Source organism: Pygoscelis adeliae, unplaced genomic scaffold (assembly GCF_000699105.1).
Source record: "Pygoscelis adeliae isolate BGI_AS28 unplaced genomic scaffold, ASM69910v1 Scaffold168, whole genome shotgun sequence".
Taxonomy (NCBI): Eukaryota; Metazoa; Chordata; class Aves; order Sphenisciformes; family Spheniscidae; genus Pygoscelis; species Pygoscelis adeliae.
The window spans coordinates 3,214,790-3,235,830 of NW_008825566.1; the positions used below are offsets into that span (position 1 = coordinate 3,214,790).

Below are 21,041 nucleotides of genomic sequence, written 5' to 3' on the forward strand. Positions count from 1 at the left end.
TTTCCTGAGGAAAGAAAAAAAAAACCACCTTCCCCCCCCGGTTTCACCTCTTCCCCTGCACGTACAGCGCTCACGGGGGCCGAGGCGCTGGCGCCGCAGCTTGCACCGGAGTCCCCAGCCCTCTTCTCCCGGCGGCGGTACGCGAGGGCTCCCCGAGCGCCCCGTCCCGCTCCGCCCTAAGGCCGGGGGCCACGCTGGAGGGGTATCGCCTCACGGGGCCCCGGCCCTAGCTAGGGTACGCGGGAATCACGCTGGTTTCGTTTTCGTACTAAAAATGGGTTTCCCTTCTCCCTCTCCCGCTTGCACCGGAGTCCCCAGCCCTCTTCTCCCGGCGGCGGTACGCGAGGGCTCCCCGAGCGCCCCGTCCCGCTCCGCCCTAAGGCCGGGGGCCACGCTGGAGGGGTATCGCCTCACGGGGCCCCGGCCCTAGCTAGGGTACGCGGGAATCACGCTGGTTTCGTTTTCGTACTAAAAATGGGTTTCCCTTCTCCCTCTCCCCTCCCATATAACCTTATTTCTTCCTACACTAAACCCATTTTTAGGAATGTCTAAAAACGGCACAAGGCGCATTAATTTGCACGAGCACTGCGCCAACCGCCAAGGCACAGTGGATCCTAGCATCGTTACGTGCCTCATAAACGAACCCAGGTTTGGAGAGAAAGGGAGGTTTACGATGGACTTATTGCTAGAAGTGCATCTAAATCCTCTGGTTTAACAACAGCAGCAACATTACGAATGCACTGGATATATCGAAAGTGGCACGCACAAATTTAAATCAGAAAGATCTTAAGTTTCTCCTTGAGAAATAAGGGTGGGAGGTTGCTTGTTTAAGTAACAAGTTGAATCAAACCCATATAGCAACAATGCTATCTATCATATGTCAAGATGCTTCAGATAGCTACTGTAATTTAAAAGTACGCACACTAATAAGAGGTCTCTCGTCCTAGGTCAAAATCTCTTCCCTATTTGTTCAGGATGTCTTTCTATAATTTTGCATTAGGGTATAATTCAAGCAGCCAACCAAAGGAAATACGAAACTAAAGGGAACAAACTTTCACTAAGGGTCTAATCCTAGAAGTTGCTTAATTTCCTCTGACTGTATTACAACTAGTGTTCTAGAAATAAAATGCTTTGTTTGGATCTGCAAACACTGCCATTAGGATGGCAAAAGTTAAAATCATTACTGAAGTAGGATCTTGCCCTACAAAGTGAAATGAATTGATATAAATTGTTCTTTATGACATTCAATAAAAGGTATTCTACATTTTTAATCCATTTTAAAACCTAATTTGAGATTACACAGAATAAGATTTCTTATCTGCTCCCACATATGAAAAAAATACTGTCATCCAATTAAGATGTCAGAAAAATTACATTTTTCCAAGCAAGTATAACTTGCTTTGTTTCCGATACAAATTACAAAACCAGCTCAAAATTGCAAGTATTGGAAAGGACTGCTAATTTTCTCAGGTGTTATTCACTCCTCATGCTCCCTACTTCTGTTTGTAGAATTCTGGGATGTGCAGACACAATCACTGCTTTTTGGCACATGTGCATACTTTTCATTAACAATAAAATATAATACTACCCTGTAGCTGTAAGTGACCCAGATGCAGTACGTGCCGAAGTTCAGTCACATGTTTACATTGCACCCAAATTGCTAAAATCTTTGTAATGTGCCACACTTGGGATTTCTACTTAACTAGAATTTACCGTGATTTTATTCCAAATGAATCAAAGCTCTTGCCTCTGCAAAGGGGACGGCTTTTCTTAACAGCCTGATCCACCGATGAAAACTTAGTTATCAACATAGCAATCACTTCCACATTCAGGAGACAATGATATAAACACCGGATTGTGACACCGCTGACTAATCTGCCGGTCACAATCTAGACTCTGTAACACCACTTATATAGGTGTATTTCTGTGATGTCACTAACCAGGTTGCATCATCGCTGAGTAAAATCAGGCAAGAAGCACAAAGGGATTTAGCAGAGCTTTGGCTCGGGCATAAAGCCATGCCAGCCTGATGCGGCAGTACTCTGGCAGGACTTCCCTTGCCCTGTGCTGACTGGCGTTCACTCCAACTTCTTCCCTCGCTCAGCCCTTTCACCTTGACCTCACTGCTCTCCTCCACCTCTCATGCCCTTTCCTTTACCTTTCCCTCTGCCTCGGTCCTGCCTTCAGCATTCTCCTTCCCCTCTTCATGTATTTGTTTCCTTTTAAATGAACTTAACGTGAATTTTAAACACGCAATGAACCCCACTGAACTCACGTACTACTTGCAACCATCTGGCCGAGCACTGTCTCAACGTGCTTGCGCCTCTTCCTAGTCTGTCTTTTGACGTCGCTGTCTAAAGAAACTGGGAATTATTCTGGACAAGGATTAGCTACTGTTATGACTTACCTAACAAATAGGGTTTTAAAATCTCATACCTGATAATTATCATCTACATGCACTGGCCATTCACACCTGTGTAATAAACAAACAGGTTGCATCAAGTTTGTAACAGTACTTTTGATTTCACAAAACACGGCAGGGAGTCAAAACAAGATACTTTCTACTTAATCTGAACCCCTAAGATGCGAGGGCCAGGCTACAGAGCTCGCTGTAAAGAGCAGTGAATCTTTTATACTTCTCTCCATTATGCAGCACACCAGGCAAGCTTTTCTCTTCTGCAACAGGCCTGTGGTCACTAACGATAGAACTGGAAAAGTAAGCCCGAAGCTGATCACTGACCCTGCAGAATTAGCCTGAAGGCATCAAAGGGCTGAAGAAAAAAGAGAAAAGCCCAGGCAGAGGTTCATGAACTCACTAGGAAGTGAGGTGAAAGCAGGCACAATGGAAAGAAATAGACAAGTGACAATGGAAAAGGAAGATGGAAATGCCTTGTAGGAAAGAGGTGGAAAGAGCTGGGGGGAAAAAAAGGCTGAAGAAATAAATGAAAGCACAACATATGAAATACAGAACGCGAAAAGAAACAGTTTGGTTTTCACTTCAGTCATATCCCTATATGCAATCTTGCAGGAATTCCTTAAAAGATTCCCCTTTTAATTGTGTAGTTAGCCCTAAAGATAACATAGAAACTGTTGAGAGCATACAGACTATTCAGGGGCAGGAGATGCAGCTCCATCAGCCTGACTGAGGACGCTCTGAAATGACTACAACATACATGAATCAATTTTGCGGTAGCCTATATATTAAAAAAAGAAGTCAGCCTGAAGCCTAGAATTTTATCAACAATAAAATCTTTAGCATGCTAACCAGTATCACTGAACATTTCTCATCTCTGCTCAGTATTGTGCTTCCTCTGGGTTTGACTTCTGCGTACGTAGGTCCTGCTGCACAGGCCGATAGTGGTGTAGCAAGAGAACAGCGTGTGCAGCTCTTTGGCTGCACACTGTTCTCTGCCTAATCCGCTTTGCTCCACAGCATGGAAACCACCCAGCTGCCCAGTTAGGAGTTACAAATGCCACGATCTCAGTTGAGTAAACAAATGTTTTGTCACAATCTTGTATCAACATAGCATGACTTACTGTGCTGATGAGATCCAGGGCCAGGTGGATTCCTTCACATCCTAGTGTCAGAGCAAGTTGCAAGCAGCGGTCATGGGGAGCCCTGCTGCACCATGTTGAGGGACCATGGTTGAAGTCCTGCTCAGAAGCACAAGAACCAGCCTGCCTGCAGACATTAAGCCTGCCTAGCTTGCGAGGAGCTGATGGCTCACCAGGAACCCGCTAGCTCTGCAGTCTGATATCCTGGCCTTGAGAGCTGAGGCACTTGGATGTAGTTCTAGGACACCCTTCTCTTCCCTGGGCCTGTAAAGAGGTGGTGTCTTCACCCCTCTCCCTCACAGCAGCCTCTACTCCGCACCCCTCAGGCAGCCCTGTCAGAGGCAGGCAATGCTTGCTCAAACAGCCAACGCAGGTGTCCCCCATGAAAAGGCAACACGGAAGCACCCCAGGATCCAGATCAAGCTTTTGGATCGCAACATAGACACTAAACACACTGCATGGCGTTCTCACGAGGCAATGGCAGGGTCTGCAGCCGATGAGCAAAGCCACTGCTAGGACAATAGTGAGCAGACACACAATACTTCTACAATACAGAGCAACCATATGAGATTAGAGGAATGTGCTTGTACTTTCTTTTAAAACTACCTGATTTACTGCCGGAGGCAGAGTATAGATGCTGAGGATCAGGGAGGAGTGTTCTGGCTCTGGAAATGCTGCCATTAGCAGTTGTACAAGGGCAGCTATAACCTCGCGTGAGGACACAAGCATTCATCATCTCCTGTTCTGCCAATCCTTACTCACTCTCTTGTTCACCGTTTCAGCAGCATCCTAGCACAAGCAGCGGTGAGGAAAGCTCTTTCATGTATGCCTGTTTCCACATCTTGGCATCCCCTTTATGCTCTCCCTCATCTAATCTGGCCAGGAACAAAGGAGCTTCACATGTGAGGAGCAACAAGACCAGTAACTGTGGAGGAGACAGAGCAAGCACTCTGCATTTAGTACGAGGGCAAATGCAGCAAGAGACACTACTTTGGCAAATGCACATACTAACATGCTCAGCCAGGACATATATATGACTGTATGTATATGTGCTGGGAAGCCCATGTCATTTTGAATGAAAATAGGAGATTCATTAATCTAAATTATCTTGACTCTTCTCTGCATGTGAAGCAGCATGAAACTTACTCAACCTGACATGGGGAAGGGATGGATGAACCAGGGAGCAGACACTTATTCAGGGACTTAACATTTCCAGACTTTACCTCTCCCAAAAGCCCTGTGGGTCCTAAATCTGGCCCTTTTGCTCCCAGCCCTGCAAAAGCATCCTCTTAACAACTTTCCATAAATACCCTGAAATCATTTTTCAAGACCATCAGCAAAAGTCTTGTTTGTCCATAAAAGGGAGAAAAGTCATTTTGAGGAAGGGTCTTTTGAGCTTCCCAAGAAGTTACGAGAAAGCGAGTTATTCATTGCGTTACCTGCAACATTGCACAAAGCTTTCTCAAAGCTTCCAAACATGATTGTTTGAGGGGTCATGCTAAAAATAGGTTAGGAAAGATGTAATTACAGTGAAGTCCATACAACATATTATGGACAATAAATAGGACTAGTATTGCTTGCAGGCATAGGGCTTTGCTGATTCTCATTCTCTGGTTAAATCAGGTTCAGGGCCCTCACTCTGCATAAGAGGTTAAGGAGAAAGTCAAACATCTCTCCTTCATGTCTGGAAAATGGTAAAAACTTTAAAAAGAAACATGTATTTGACTGAGACTAAGTTGATATTAGTCAGATATCAACTCAGAGAATGCAGACACACTGAGGTAGTGAAAAACTGGTAAGGTAAAATTCCAATTCTGCTGAAGGCTGTACCTTTCAAAAGAAAATGAGACATCTCTCATATTTCTCCACTGAAACAACAGAAAGATTGCATTATTTAGGAGAATTCATAAAGCAAGGTTACTTTTGCACTCAAAGATAGAAAAAAACTGTGTTAAAATATAACACAGGAGAAAGCCTAAATTCACTTTAGAAGGCACATCAAGGTCTCAGAATAACTGATTTGCTATTGTCTAAGTTAATAATTATTTAACTATTCTAAATCTTCTCAATATATAATGTTTAAAAAGTTTAATCTAAAAAAACCACTTGTCTTTATCTATATACTTAAGAACTCTCATTCAACTTTTAGAGTAAGAAAACAAACCGAGTCTCTTTACTCAAAATTTCCATGGGAAGAAGTACAAAAAAGCAGCAATCAGAAAGTTGAGCTTTCCCCAGATATTTTCAGCAAATAGTTACAAAAGGAGCTGTAACTTAAAAGTAGATAGAAGAGGTGGTTGGAACTGCTGGGTTGCAGCAGACACCCTACCCTTCAGCTATCCGCCGGTAGCTGTCTGTTCAACCAGCGCGGCTCCACCTCAGGGTTATATTAACTGGACTCAAAGTAGTTGTCCCAGGAGAGCTCAACTACACTTCACTGAAGATAAGGTACTCTTGTGGCTCGTCAGCTTCTTAAACATCATTACTCCAACATAAGTGTTGATTGATTAAACTGGATAGAACTAACATTAAGTATTTTAGGGGCACACCCTTTACTTTTAAATCTGACTCTTAACCTATGTGTCCAGAAGGCACATGGCTCTTGATCATTAACTGCAAGCTTTATTCCAGTTTATTAAAGTACAGCTTTAATTTATTCTAACATCTAAGGGAGCTTTGTTACATTTGTAACAATGTAACAATGAGCACAGTATTTATAATTTATGAAGCTCAGATTTTACTACTACAGTAGTTTTAAAAGAAAGGTGTAGCTATAATTAAGTGCATAAGTCTTTCAAATAAAGGCTTCTGAATTAAATGAATCCTTTATGTATAAGGTGTCTTTTAGATAGTTAATTCAAAACTTTTAACAGATGTTACAGTAAAAAGAATGAAACACTTTCAGTCGCCTGAGCAAGCACTGTTGAAAACACTGACAATGCGTATTACACTTCTGTAGACTTTTAACTGATACAAATACTCATCTAAAACAAGAGCAATGAATAATTTTACCAAATATTTACAAACTTCAGTAATTCACTCAGGTCAGGTCATAGATAGCCATAGATAATGGCTAATTTTAAAACACAAACACCAGACACAAGATGAGATTCGAATTGGTATATTCCAAGTCCATTAATGTAAACATCAGTTCAAGACGCATCTTGTTAGAAGTCTGAGGTATCTAGCAAAACGTGACAACAAATTTAGACATACTAAACTGTACCCACTTATGAAATCTCTAACACATACAACAAGTAACAGCTCAGTCTGCTCTTTCCTCTTCCCCCATCAAGCACAGTTCAGCTCTGTATGGCTAAAACTATGCCTTCTCATCTGCATGTTACAATCACTCTATAGGACCATTGCTCTAAATCCCTGTTCTACCATAACTACTTAAAATATCTGAAAAAGTAAAAACTTTCAGCCAAACAGTGTCTTTTCTGTCACCTTAACTCAGGACACCACGCTTAATTACCTCCTGCCTCTACTGAGCCAGCGAAGCCTCCTGGTTTGCCAGTATTTCCAAGTAACTATTACAACTTACCTTTAATAGTCCTGTCTGCCCTACCCGTGCTTGAAATACTGCTTTATCACTTTGCTCCAGACAGGCAGGGCAGCACATCTCCTCTCCTATCATTTGCCTGTTCTCAATTTTTAGACAACAGCTTCATGTATTGAACTGCAACAGATTTTAAACCCTTCCATCGTACTCAGAGTCCACTCGCTGAACTGATTACCTTCCCAGATTACATTTCACTGAAGCCCTTGCTCAGGAAGGAAGCTATTATTCTTTTTAAAGTCTGCAAACACCATTCTTCTTGACTATAATAATGCTTAGAAACAGCTGTTGATTTTGGTTTTGATTAAATAGATTTGGCAACTTCTGTACTCCGTACTGACGGTCAGAGTTGCTGAATTGTATTTCATTCAGCTGAAAGCAGCATTATTCATCTGGGTATCTACTCAGTATCTCTGTTCAACATATGTATATGTTATGGTGTCTTTAATGTAGTGGCAGCACCCAACTTCATTTACACGTTGTCTGGGACAGTTTAAAAACACAGTGCATAAATAAGATTGAGCATGAGAAACAAGTAGAATGGCTGAGGCGCAAGCTGCTGAAGATGCTGGATTATAAAGCGGTCAGAAGAAATTCAAATGACAGTAGCCTTGCAAAAGAAGAATAACAGGAGGACCTGGCAGTTACCATTGCACAAGAAATAGGATGGGCAGTTCCAGGTATAAAAGTAGCTGCAAAATCTGTGAAGCCTGGAGTGGAACATGGACCTGAAAGGTGTTAACTTGAATGAGAGGCTCAGACATAAGAGACTAGGAGATAGACAGGAAATGTTGAAAACAATGCCAGAGTTGCTCCAGAACAGCCTGTTTAGAAACAATGACTAAAAAACTCACTGCAGTGAAAACATCAACCAACTGTCCTTTTATTTGTTAACACACTATTTCAAAACAAAGTAAACATTACTTTCTAGAAATATATTTGCTGTCCTAAAACACTAGGTAAAAAAATAGATAATGTTTTAATTGCAAAATCTCACAATGTAATTAGACGTTAACGTGCTGTCCAGTACATTCACAGTATGTACGATTATGCCAAAAAAATGGTAATTTCATAGCCTCCTGTTGGCTCTGATGCAAAGTGAGGAAATAAATTGTGATAAACAGTTTCCTTGGTAACTTTCCCAGCTGGAAACCAGTGACTTAAATTACAGATAAAATGACAGTACAGCTAAAGTACAGTAGTAGATCTTGGCACTACTATCTTAACAAAAAATTTCCATGCAGGCAAAAGGATCAGTATAAGTTTAGATGCAATACCATGGTTTGGGATCCAACCAACTAAATTACATGGGTTTAATACTGTTATTTTTAGGCCCTTTTACTTCCTTAGGCGTGTGTTGTATTTTGACTTTTTACAGAGTTTTTTATTAAAAAGTTTGTGTTCTATCACACACACCTCGTCATGGATATAAGAGGGCTGTATCCTCAGAAGAAAGGAGAATAACCTTAGTACAAAATGGTAACTCTGGGGAAAGTCCACTTCTCTGTAATGAGCAAGATGACCACACAATCTGAAAAGAAAGGGGGGAAAAAATAAAAAGCCGTAAATTATAAGTGTATTTAGTTAGTATTATTATAAGTGTATTTAGTTAGTATTTAGCTAGCATTTATATATTTAATTGTAATTAAACTATATATTTTATCAACAGCATAAATCACAATTCTGGTCTACAATGTTGATTCTGTGAAGGGATCCACTCCTGCAAAACCTTGAAGTAGAGGACCGGACCAAGACACGTTCAGAGATGGTGCAGACGTGGTAAGAAGGAAAACCCTGTACAGCTTCTTGCACTATGAATCAGGATCATACTCAACCAGGCAAAGAATACATTCTTTCCCTTTCAGGACTAAATTGAACCAGTCTTCGTTCTGCCAGCCTTTAGCAAGTGTTGCAGAGTGTGAAAATGGGTACCTTAACCGATTTTTAAAATTTCTAAGACTATGCAATGCAGACACCCCAGGCTCTTTATTCTTTGCCCACACTCTCCGTAGGGTGCCCTCTCCTCTTCCTGACACTATGCCATGGGATTATAACCCATTCATTTCTTGTCCATTGCTTTTGTGGGCTAAATATAAATTACCTGTCTAGAAACAAGAAAAAAAAGCTAAGTTCAAGTCAATGGAGTCATTGTATGTAGCAGCCTTCTGCTTAATTATTTTGTAGCTTTTACAGTGAAAATGTTAATGAAAATGATGAGGTGATTTTATTGATGAAGTATATAATGAAAATAGCAGACCGGACTTGCTGGTAACAAGTGTCAGACTGAACAAAAGAGGACACAGAGGACAGACTGCAGAGATAGCTCTGTAAACATTAAGTTCAGCAATTTAGGTTGGAAAAACACCCTGTTCTGGGTTAGCCCCAAATTTGTTCTTATTAAAAGTGGTAAGTTTAAAATAGTATAAAATCCAGGTGTTTCAATTTTTTAAAAAAATCTTTTACATTGATACAGGGATTTAGGTGCTATTCACGATGTAAGCCCTATGCATCTTCTAGCTTACTAGGTATTGCCCTGTAATGTGGAGAACCAGAATTTAAAATTTCCCCTCTGTCTGATTCAGAGCAGCGGTCTTAAATATTCACCAGAACAAGGACTGGAACCTGTCTGTCCCAATTTATGGGCAAGTGTGCTAATTACTAGACTATAGAGTCTAGTAACAATAATTTGCTCTCTCCCTCTGGCCCAACAAACATTTACATTTTCCCTCAAACTGGAGGAACAGACGGAACCATCCTGGAGTGCCACACAAGCTGCACTTTGGGGAGCAGTCTTTGTTTAAAGCCTCCCAAAGCCTGGCAGATTGGAAATCTGAAACTAGGTCTCTTGCACCGTACATCCCATCCTCTGCCCTACCTCACATTCCCTGAAAGCTGCCAGCGACTTCTTAAAAAACTAAATTAAATCAGACATTTCAGCAGTGTCAGAACGAATTAGCTGACCCCACAACCCGACGCGTTTGCTAAATTCGAGCTTCATTGAGAAATGTCGTTGCTTGAACCAAATCTACATTTTTGGGCTAATATGAATTAAGGCATTTTGCTATGTCCTAGTCCTAACCCTGAGGTGCAGCAATTACAGCTCTTATAGCAACGCAGGTGTCAAATCTCAGTTTTCTACTGGGGGGGCAGGGGAGTGATATTGTATATTCTGAGGCAAATGCATAATCACATCAATACTGTAAAGCACCTATTTGATTAACTGGAGTTACACTTTTCACAAGAGTACCTAAACGCGCACACATTTTTGCCCCATTTTGTGCTATTTTTGTGCTGTTTACCCTAAGAGCATCTCTGAAAAGCTAAAAAAATCCTAAGTGATTTTAAATTTAGATGTAATAAGTGAAATCCATTTTTCTCAACATTTTTTATGCATTATAATACCTCATCATGTATCACCTAAAGACTTCTATACCACATCGACTTAGAATCCAGTTTAAAACTGAAAGTTTTAAAATAAAAGAAAATGTAAAAGCATTTTACCAACCATTTGATAAATCTCAGCTTTGCCCACACTGAAATCATACCTTAGTCCTAGGACTAAAGCATTTCAGTAGTCCCAGTTAGACCATGCTGATATTCAGAGAAAGAGAATTTTTGTTTTTAGTTCTATTATGCATACACACACTTGCACAAGATAAAACCTCATATCTGAGGGAGTAGATGATGTTTTCCAAAGTTAAGTGTCAGATGTATAATTAACTACTTGCATTGCAAATGATATAATGGGAAATTTAACTGGTAAGAATTTAAATTCAAATCTTGTTTCATGAAGGCTATGACAGTTTGCCATTAACATTTTAATATATTACACATGAAAATGTAGGCTTAAAAACAGACTTTGCATGAAAGATTATTCACACAAACATATACCAAAATATCCAACTCATTCAGTGTGTACATATGATTTACGCAAATTTGTGGTAAAAGGATTATTACCTCTCCTCCCTTCAAAAAAAAAAGCTTCTTATTCATACAAAAGAATGAATCCATACAACCAAAGCTCTTGTAATGTAACACTGTGTTTACATTATTCCAACCCATTTCTGTCATGGTGGATATGTGAAAGGTAATGTGAAAAGGAAAATAAAGATAAGCAAATAAATCCACTGAAAGACAGAAAAGACTGCATACATGTAAAGGCCAGTTATTTCCAAGGGGAATATTTAATGTTTTAAAAATCAGGAACATATCACTAAGCTTTTGTAGGGGCTGTTGCTCTCTTAAGCATGACATTTAGAAGTATATACCAGATAAAGATTTAAGATGTTATTCAATGCGCTAATGAAATCTCACTTCACATTAATGTACCCCAACCTCTTTTCCAAAAAACACCCTCCAATTGCACACACGAGAAATTTGGGAGAATCCAATCCATCTGCAAAGTTCATCTCACTGATATCCACCAGTACACTCATTTTCTGGATTAGGATTTCATGATACGACCAATGGCAGAACCAAAATCCGGTTTATGATCCAGAAGCCTTATCTACACCACCAAGGGAGTTTGTGAGAAACACTATTTTAGATATTTTCAATTCCTTGGAGTAAATGCTGCCGAACTCCTACGCTCCCTCAGAGGGCTTTTGCTCTGTGTCTCTGGCCATAGTTCTCTGCCAGCACTCACCAAATAGAAAACTCACCAGTTTTTGCAGAATTTGACGCCAAGAGGAGAAGATATTAAAGGAAGAGTGGGAAGTTCAACACAAACCAGGCAGATACTGAAATATCTCTATAACTTTGTATCAGGCTGGATTAGCTGGCCTATCATTCTCCTTGCTACTTAGGTCCTTTAAAGAAAATAATTTTACTAACAAATAGCCTGACTGTTTTGATACACCTTTAATTGAAAAAAAAAATAATTCCCTTTTACTTGTGAAAGTCAGGACTTGGGAACAGTTCTCTAGTGAAGACAGACACTAAACTTCCTTAATAGCACAAAATGTTTTCTTTTCCCATATTTCTTCTCTTACTTTTCCAGTAAAAGAAATTTCTTCTTTTACTTATCTGCTTGCAAAAAATACAACTGTTGATTGCTGATATACTTAGATGAAATAGTGATAGAGTCCTTTTCCCTCGTAATTACTTTTTAAAAAAATATTTTCTGGAGGCATTAATTGCCTGCTTATTGAACTCCGACTGCTAATTTTACCTTTAATTTTGATTAAGGCCACCACAAAAGGAGGACAGTGATTTAAAAAATTAACTTCCTATGCTTTTTGGGGGGGCAGGGGAGAAATGGAACCGTTTTCCCATTCTCTGGAAAGCTGTGGTGCGAGTTTTTTCTAAAATACTATGAAGAAGGAAGTGAAGTGAATATTTGTATCTAGCTGCTACTCCTGCCATGTGACTCTAGTTGTTGATTTTGTCTCATCTCCTCTTCTCAAAAGCTCACTTTGATCACTCTTCATATTACACTGTGTCTACTCCCAATCCAAGACTAACCATTCTGCACACGCCTCTTTCTACAAATTATTTTAACTACAGGTGAATACATAGCTGTGTACACACCCCATAGTTGTCATTTGTAAAAATATATATATATATATGGCACTTCACTTTCGGGAGAGCTTTCCAAAACGTATTTAACAAAAATTTGAATACTTACTTCTCAGTACATAGTTTAACTGTACACAGCCAATAGGCAGGGTTCATGGCTGTAAGTAAACCACATTTTTCTTGCAAAATTCCCTTCAGGCTATGGCCGTGAAAACAACTCCCATCTGTGTTTTCTTCAGACCAACTTAGCTGAAAACTTGAAGGTTTTGGCTTTTCAGCAGGTTGCACTGAACCAGACAGCTTGCCAAACTGATCTTGTAAGCTCACAACCATTTCTGTACAAATAGAAACAAAAAACCAAGGCAAAATTATTAAGTATTAGAATACTATTTAGAGGTGATTAATACAGGAAGAAAATAGGGTATTATTTGTGCCTCTTTTTTAATTTCTTTTTTCTTTAAACCTCTGTTTGGAATACTGAGAAACCTTGAAGATCTGTATTTTCTCTCCCCCATTCCATTTAAAATTCAACTCTCTAACATGTTTTATGGAAAAGATTTTGAAAGACAATTTAAAATGCCATGTCTTTCATACCTAATAATATTAATACTGGGGTACTCCAAAAGGATTCTACAAGTAAAAATAGTAAAATCCATTTGATACTGCTGGTATTTTTATTCTCATAGAAGACATGCCAGGATGCCTTTCACTATATTTACCTGGTCGTATGCTATCACTTAGACTGGCTAAGATTTTTTGAGTAGTTTCCTGTGTACCAGAATTAAAGAAGCCTGGTTTCATACACATATGGATTTAAGGTTAAACTTTTCATACTGCAAATTTCAACTGGGAAAAAAAAAACCCAAAAACCCCCACTCTGCCTTTCCCCACTGCTAGTGAAAAAATTACAAACTTTCATAAGTTACTGAGGCTGAGAAGGGAAAGAAGGTATGATGATAAATCAGCACACACAATATGACCACCTAAGCCTTGTTTTCCTAGGATAAAAAACAGGTTAAAAACCACTGTTGCTGGAGCTTCAACTTCTTTTTATGACCTGTATCTGAATAAACTAATTCATTTCAAGAGGACACTAAAATCTACCATCAAAAACAAAGGCTGAGGAAGGTTTCTGAAAACCTGTATCTGGCACAGGTTTTCTTCACATCTAGAACACATAAGTGTTCTAGAGCACTCTTTGCATAGGTATTCTTTGTCTCTACTATTTTAAATTTGTTTTAAGATTAATCTTGCCCAGTTGCAATGGCATTATGTGATACTCCTGCTTGCAACAGCCAGCGGTAAAGCTCCATAATCGAAGTGGTTGTCTTCTAGCGTGAAGAGAAGCAGAGCCAGAAAAGGAATCTAGAGTGCCACAGAAATGATGAACAATGAATCATTATTCACTTTTCCTTATAAACGCAGGAACTAAAGGACATCTGAGCAAACGATCAGCTTGAAATAAATAAACCTAAACGTATTTTTCTACGGAACATGACTTGACTGATCAACCCTACCAAATTTTGAAGAGTAAGAACATTCAAAAAACCCCAATTGCATTCTTGAAAGAGAAATCCAAGATGAGTTACTCAAACCAAATAGGATTATACAACTTGTTTATACAAATGGTTTGTATACAATGGTTTATACAAACCATTATACAACTGGTCCCTGAACCAGTCACTTCCAGACACTGGAAGAGTACATAAAGGGAAAAATATCACTTGCACACTTAACATGTCTCTCCAAATATCTGCTGCTTACTAGACACTATTAAATGTAGAATGAAGAACTTCAGATCTAATTTGGTTGAATAAAATTCTGGTTTTCCATATTTCCACAGATAAGTGGGGGGTTTGTTGTTTTGTTTGTTTGCTTTTATGTCAACGTAAAACACAGTAATTTCTTATAAGTACATCTAGAGCTAGTAAAATAAAGTAGATGTACCTGCATTCTGACCACATATAGCTAGCTATTCAAGTAAAGTCACGGTCAGACAAGCCTTCCTCACTTTCTATAGAAGACTGCCAGAAAGAGTGGGAGAGAAGAGGGACGTGCAAGGTCTACCAAAGGACATACTGGGATATCCATATCAAAGGATATGAGGAAGTAAAGGAAGAAAAGGGACAAGAAAGCTATGGAAGACCAACAACAATTCACGAAGATCACAGTTATATAAAGGCAGCTGACCAACCAGTGAAGATGAGGACCAAGTACTCATTCTGAGATGAGGTTCAGTAGGTCATTAGGAAGACTGGCAGAGACAGTTTCAGTTAAGCATGAGGAAAATGTCTGTTTGAAGAATTCCAGCCACAGGTTGTAAAATAGTACTACATTAATTGTACCCAGAGATGGAAGAGAGAAAGTATTTTAAGATGTGAATGTTATCACAATCAGGGCTGCAGATTTTCTAGGATGCGAAAAGTTGGAGCAGATTTCTGCGTTGCTGGGAAGAGGCAGAGTTTACTCACGTCTTCTCTTAAGAACTTTCGATTTCTTCTTGGCTGAATAAAACAGTGGCTTTTCACATCTCCACAGATACCTACCAGTAAGAGACGTAAGAGTTGTTAGGAAAAAGAAAGCTGGAGCAAAAAAGTAAGAGAGTAGTAATTTCTTACAAATACTGCTAGAGCTATTAAAATAAAATCAAAATAATCTAATGGTTAGTGCTATTAAATGCCACTGCCCCCCCAACACATCTAGGAAGCCTTTTTTCAGAGTACGCAAACCGAGGCATGTAAGCCTAGATTTACTGTAATCAGTTAATTGTTCAGTTCTATAAGCTACTTGTCACAGAAAGTGAGCATTTAATTAATATGCTGGATAAAAATTATGAGTGTAAACAGAAAATTAAGATAGGGATTTAATCGCTCTATTCACCCAAGTTTGTTGGATGGAAATGTAAAGCAAATTCCTAACCTTTTTAATTTCTGTGGGGGTCAGGATTTCACATAAAACTGTCTACCTTAAAAAAGATAAAGTACTTGAAAACCTCTTACTTGGCTCTTTCTTCATCCAATTTCTTTTGCTCCACATCCAAGGAACATTTTATAACCTTGTACCACTTTTTGAACGCAAAATATGGACCACCTGAATAAAACATTCACATTTTAGGTTGGGAAGAAGTCAAAGAAACATGTAATACACAGAAGGTGGTCTCCACCTTCTCCACCAGTTAGACCCTGCATCTTCCACCTGTATGCAAACCTATCCTGAATTCTATGTGCTTTAAGAAGACATACTTAATCTAACAATTCTGTAAGAAAAGAGAAATGCAGAAATGCAGTGAAAGAACAGCATAAGAAGTGCAAAGAAGCTCCTTAGCTTAGAATACTTTTCATAGATTTAGCACAATTCAACGCTTTTCCCTCCTTTCTGAAAGTTAAGCCTAGAAACTACCCCCTCTCTACCAAATGAACTAGATCTCCACAATGTGAAGTGGCCTTCATCTGTCTGAAAGTTGACTTCAAGGGATTAATGAAACTATACACCAAGCTTAGGTTTAAACAAGTAAGATCTAAACAAGCTCAGATGTAAGATTTCAAATAGTTTCATCAACTCCCCACTGCCTAACCTACTATCCATGAAATGTTACAGGGCAGGAAGGATGGACTAGACAATTGTTTTCACTTCGTATCAGCCTCCCATGTTTTTGAGCACAGGAACTTCACTCACTGATACGTGAACAAATATTTACCAGCACATGCAAAAACATTAAGGCATACGGCATTCTAGCAGCCCATTTATCATTGATGCTCCGAAGAGGCACAGGACTGAAATAGATCAACTGGGTACAGTAAGAATAAGAATTCCAAACAGAACTATGGTGTAGATTTATATATTTAAAATATAATCAACTGTCATTATCCGTGGGTGGATTATCTGCATTGTGAATTAACCAGGCTTTGCATTTCCCCATCACCCCAGCTGCACTGCATGCAATGCTTACATCATGCTTAGCTTTGCCAGCTAGCTGCTTAAACTGTTTTGAAGGTGAATATACTGTTCTTATAATCAAGCTTATATACCTTTTTGCATTATCTGCATTTTTGCTATTCAAGTTATCCTGACACGGGATGTCTTAGATGCTAGAAACACAGATGGACTCAAAAAGCAACAGACAAATGAAGGAAAGAAAGACCCTTCAGTAGTTCTTAAAATTCGAAGGTGTGGATACAACTTCTTTTATGAACTCCTTAAACCCAGAAGTTTAAGTAAGTACTCCCAAACTGTTGGGAGGACAGTCGGGGCGGGAAGAAATTTTTATTAAACTTCCTATGAATTATTAAGCATCTGTTACAAGCAAAACCATTGCCAGAGACTTGATACTACACTGTAATAACCATTTACCTGGCCAGTACTCCTACTCTGATGTTCGTGTAGCTGAGCTGACTGGAAAATACACAGCTCTGTGATACACGCATACATGTATACATCTCAGTCACATGTTTTATTTTAACGTAAACAGTATTGTGTATGTGTGCAGTTCATAGAACATACACATACAAACACACTAAGTAACTACAGCTATCTACTGTACAGCTTCCAGTCTGTCTTGAAAAACTGTAGGTACTGAAATACTATTTTTTTAATTAAAAAAAAAAAAAAGATTAGAGACAGGATAGTTAAATTGAGAATGGAGTCAACATAAATTGGATCTTTAAAACTCAATATTAACCATTATTCATTTCAGCACGCTAACTTTGGGAAAATGCCAGAGGCAGTTTTGAGCTCTGGCAGTAATCAGTGCTCTAACAGAAATTCTCACATCAGCTCCTCTGCACAGCTGCTCACCGTCACCCCAACATTGTAAGGATAGGGACAAGATAACATAGCATATAGATCATTTTGCACCAGCAGATTTTAAAGTAAAAAAAGCGGGCAAAGAACGAGCTGTTAATTCCCAAGGGCAATGAGTCTGGTTAATAAGGGAGAAACCCCATTAAGACATTAATGGCTTTGAGCCTCAGCTTGTAAGCAGTTGCACAACTTCTACTCGTCACTATTACATACTTCAAGTTTTCAAGGGAAATGAAAAGGAAAAAAAAAAGATCCAAAATAAGTTTGTGTATCCACTTGAAAAATGAGAATTACCGGTTTTAGTTAACAGTGATGACTATCTCTAGATACAGCAGTAATTGTGCTCACGCATGGCTAACACCGATTTTATTACTGAATTAGATTTTAAAAAAGTAACAGAAGGGTCAAAATGGACCCAAAACTGGATGGAAGGCTTAAAAGATAAGATCAAAGATGTGTTACAGTGGTTTATCTTCAGCTGTGATCTGGATCAGGCCATGGAATATCTTCCTGAAGATTTCTAATCTTTGATTTGGTCTTTCTGCCCTCAAAGAACCACGTTCACACCATTATCTTCTCTATCTTAATTGCTGCTAGCTTTTCCACGCTCTCTCAGGATTATTTGGACTAAGAAAATAGATTACATCTGAAATATGTTACACACTAAGACATTTTATTTAACAAGACTAAACAAGTTTGGATTTTATCATAAACATGGTTTGATGCCCCTAATAAGTATCTGCTATTTACGATCAAAGTACGCTCCCCTCTTTACTGCGTATCCATTCATCTTCACCTGCCATGCATAAAATCCTAAAACAAGAGGCAAACATGCACAAGGAGAAGCGGGAAGGTACCTAGCAAAATGTGTACCAAATTCCCCTATCCAGTACAATAAGAATTATGCAGGTAAACAGATGATTTTACGTGAACAAGATCTACTGTTTTCTTTGAATAAAGATTTGCCCTAAAAGAACAAATGACAAAAACACATTTTAATGATCAATAAGACAAGACTTTCTAAGCCTGATTACAAAGTTATTTCATTTACAAAATCATGAGACTGTTTCTACTAGAATATTTATGTACCTTCTTTGTTATTTTTATTGCTTTCTTCAGCAAAGTCTGAAAGTAACCTGGAAAAAAATAAAAATCAGGCTATTTTGTAGATCCAAATACTGCACTTTTCACATGAAGTTCAAATACAACCGACAAAAATTACACCCTAATTTTATTCCAAGTTTCAGATTCAAACTGATGATTTTTAAAAAGTAGTAATATTTAATGTCTAAAATGCCTTCAGTGTATGTTTTATGCTACTGAACTTAATCAAAATTCAAATACTATAACTTTAATATTACTAAAGAAAAAATGATCCAAGACAATCATCTGCACTATTTGAAATTTGGGCTTTGCTACAGATTTGCCTGTAGACTTACCATTCATAGTGATCATCTAATAAAAACAATAATTTGAGCACAACTACAATAACTGCTGCAGCAAGAACATCGTATTTCACGTTTCTTGTTGACTTATTTCCAGGCACAAGCGTCAGGAAATCCGCTTCTCCAATACAGATCTTTTTTACCACTCGACAAGTCCAATTATGCAATTCATCTGATTAATGTAAATAAAAATATAAAATGAGCATGGTGAGACAAGCTAGAAGTACTTTTACAGTGCAAATATGTTGGTCATTTGAGGAAAGCAATGCTTATGTCTTTTAGGACCATTAGACAGCAATTTTTTTTCAGGCTGAAAAGTATTTTGGGGTATTTTTAAAAATACTAGGCAACCTTCACTGTGCTTACATGAAGGTTGTAACCTATATAACTTATTATATATTCACATGGAGAGAAAAACACAACAAAACCCCATTTTTAATAGTGTTTTGATGTTACTCAAATGATATTGTTAGATCATCCTGAACATTGTTGTGGGAAAGCCTATCTTAAATCTACCTGAATATAGTTTCAAAAAAACCCCAAAAGCAAAAAAACTTGTCACAAACTTTTTTCCTGCATGCTGACTAAACACCCATGCAAGGACGGATTCAGTAGTGCAAAGAGGAACAGGGGCTAGTTTTAAAGAAGTTAGCTGGGTATGAACAGCAGCCAGCATGGCAGTGCAACGCCCACTGCTACCCCGACAAAACCCGGCTGAGGTACAGACAATCCCAGCCTAGGTTAAAACTGGCATTACACTGTAAAGCCGGGTTAAGTCAAAAAGATACAACTACAGCTCCAAAAGCGGCCGTATGCTATCTATACAGTCTCTTATTACCCTATGCTTATTTTTCACAGATACAAATCCCCCAAATTTCTCACCTTTCCTGTTCAGCAAGAAATACAGGAGTTGATTACATCACCATCAGATTCCACAAAGGTTAGCAATGTATGACTAAGTACAACCTTAATCCAGCTATACTTTATACTCTCTTGCTGCTTACAAAGAGTTCAGTAGGAACTAATTTTTAATCCTCTCGTACATAACAGTAAAAGTTAAACAAAATCTGGAAACCAAATTTTCTTATAATAATGTCAGTATATTTTATTTCAGATATTTAAAATGGCCCTTTCATTATTATTTAATGTCCGAAGAGGCACTGCCAATTCATTGCTTAATTTATTTTTTAGGAGTTGTTAGACAACAACAGTAGTCCTTTTTCAAATTGTAAAAAAAATGCTTCTACATGATAAAAAGTTTAGTTGCAAGGAAAAAGGACTATATATTCTTCTTTTACAGTATTTTTCAAAGAGTACTCAGCTCTGTATTTCTCTGTAATAAATCTGAAAATGCCAAATTTCTAGCTGCTTCTTTGATTCAATTGATACTTCATAATCTGAAACATAATGTGATCCTCTATAGGCTCTAGCGCAACACTGGTATAAAACTACAAAATCAGAATTTCTACTCTGGAATTTTAGCCCTAAATCTGTTGTTTGTCTTCTCTTCGTTCAACTGTGAGCACACAGAAAAGCCAAGTAGCTTTATTCAACGTAACTAACTGCAAAATAAGACAATAAAAACCCCCAAACTATTAATTGTTGGAATGCTTTGAGGAAAAAATATAGTATTAATTTACAGGCTATTTGTCTGTACAACTCATCTTCAGTGGCAGTGGAATTTGACAGGAAGCATGGTAGCCCAACATACAGTTCACATACTAGGACTTATTGGTCTTTCTTTGGCAATTCAATATTCAAGACTTGGTTTTAGGATAAACAAAAATATTAAATATTTATGCAATATACGATTTCAAAACTAAATCGGAAATCAAGTGAGACAGCAGCTTATTTGTCACACAGCATCGCTTGTTAATACTAAAATTAATGCCAATATGCAATATTATAGAATATACATTCACTATTATATATGACAATCCAGTGCTAAGCAATGAGGTCGCAACTTCACGAATCATTTAGCTAAAGTTAATAAATCAAGTGACTTAAACTAGTGCCTCTTAGTTCACATGGATACTGTAAGATTTGAAATGAAGTATCCACTCCACAGCCTTAGAGAGCCAGCACCAGAGTGCTCCTGCATATCTGGGACTATAATACATCCTCTAAATGTTTGATGAAGGTGCTTTCTACAGAAATTATCT

The 21,041-nt window shown here is 38.4% G+C and overlaps 1 protein-coding gene across 1 annotated transcript in view; it reads right to left on the reverse strand.

Moving 5' to 3' along the window:
• Positions 1 to 7,984: 7,984 nt before the first annotated feature.
• The window catches only part of TAF1B (TATA box binding protein (TBP)-associated factor, RNA polymerase I, B, 63kDa), a 49,667-nt gene continuing 36,610 nt past the window's right edge, over positions 7,985 to 21,041 (reverse strand). The window contains exons 10-15 of the mRNA XM_009332509.1: positions 18,874 to 19,051; positions 18,524 to 18,570; positions 15,634 to 15,724; positions 15,106 to 15,176; positions 12,744 to 12,969; positions 7,985 to 8,648 (exon numbers count right to left, since the gene is read on the reverse strand). Of these exons, the coding sequence (XP_009330784.1) occupies positions 8,456 to 8,648; positions 12,744 to 12,969; positions 15,106 to 15,176; positions 15,634 to 15,724; positions 18,524 to 18,570; positions 18,874 to 19,051 (806 nt within the window). The 3' untranslated portion in view covers positions 7,985 to 8,455. The remainder of the gene's footprint in view (positions 8,649 to 12,743; positions 12,970 to 15,105; positions 15,177 to 15,633; positions 15,725 to 18,523; positions 18,571 to 18,873; positions 19,052 to 21,041) is intronic.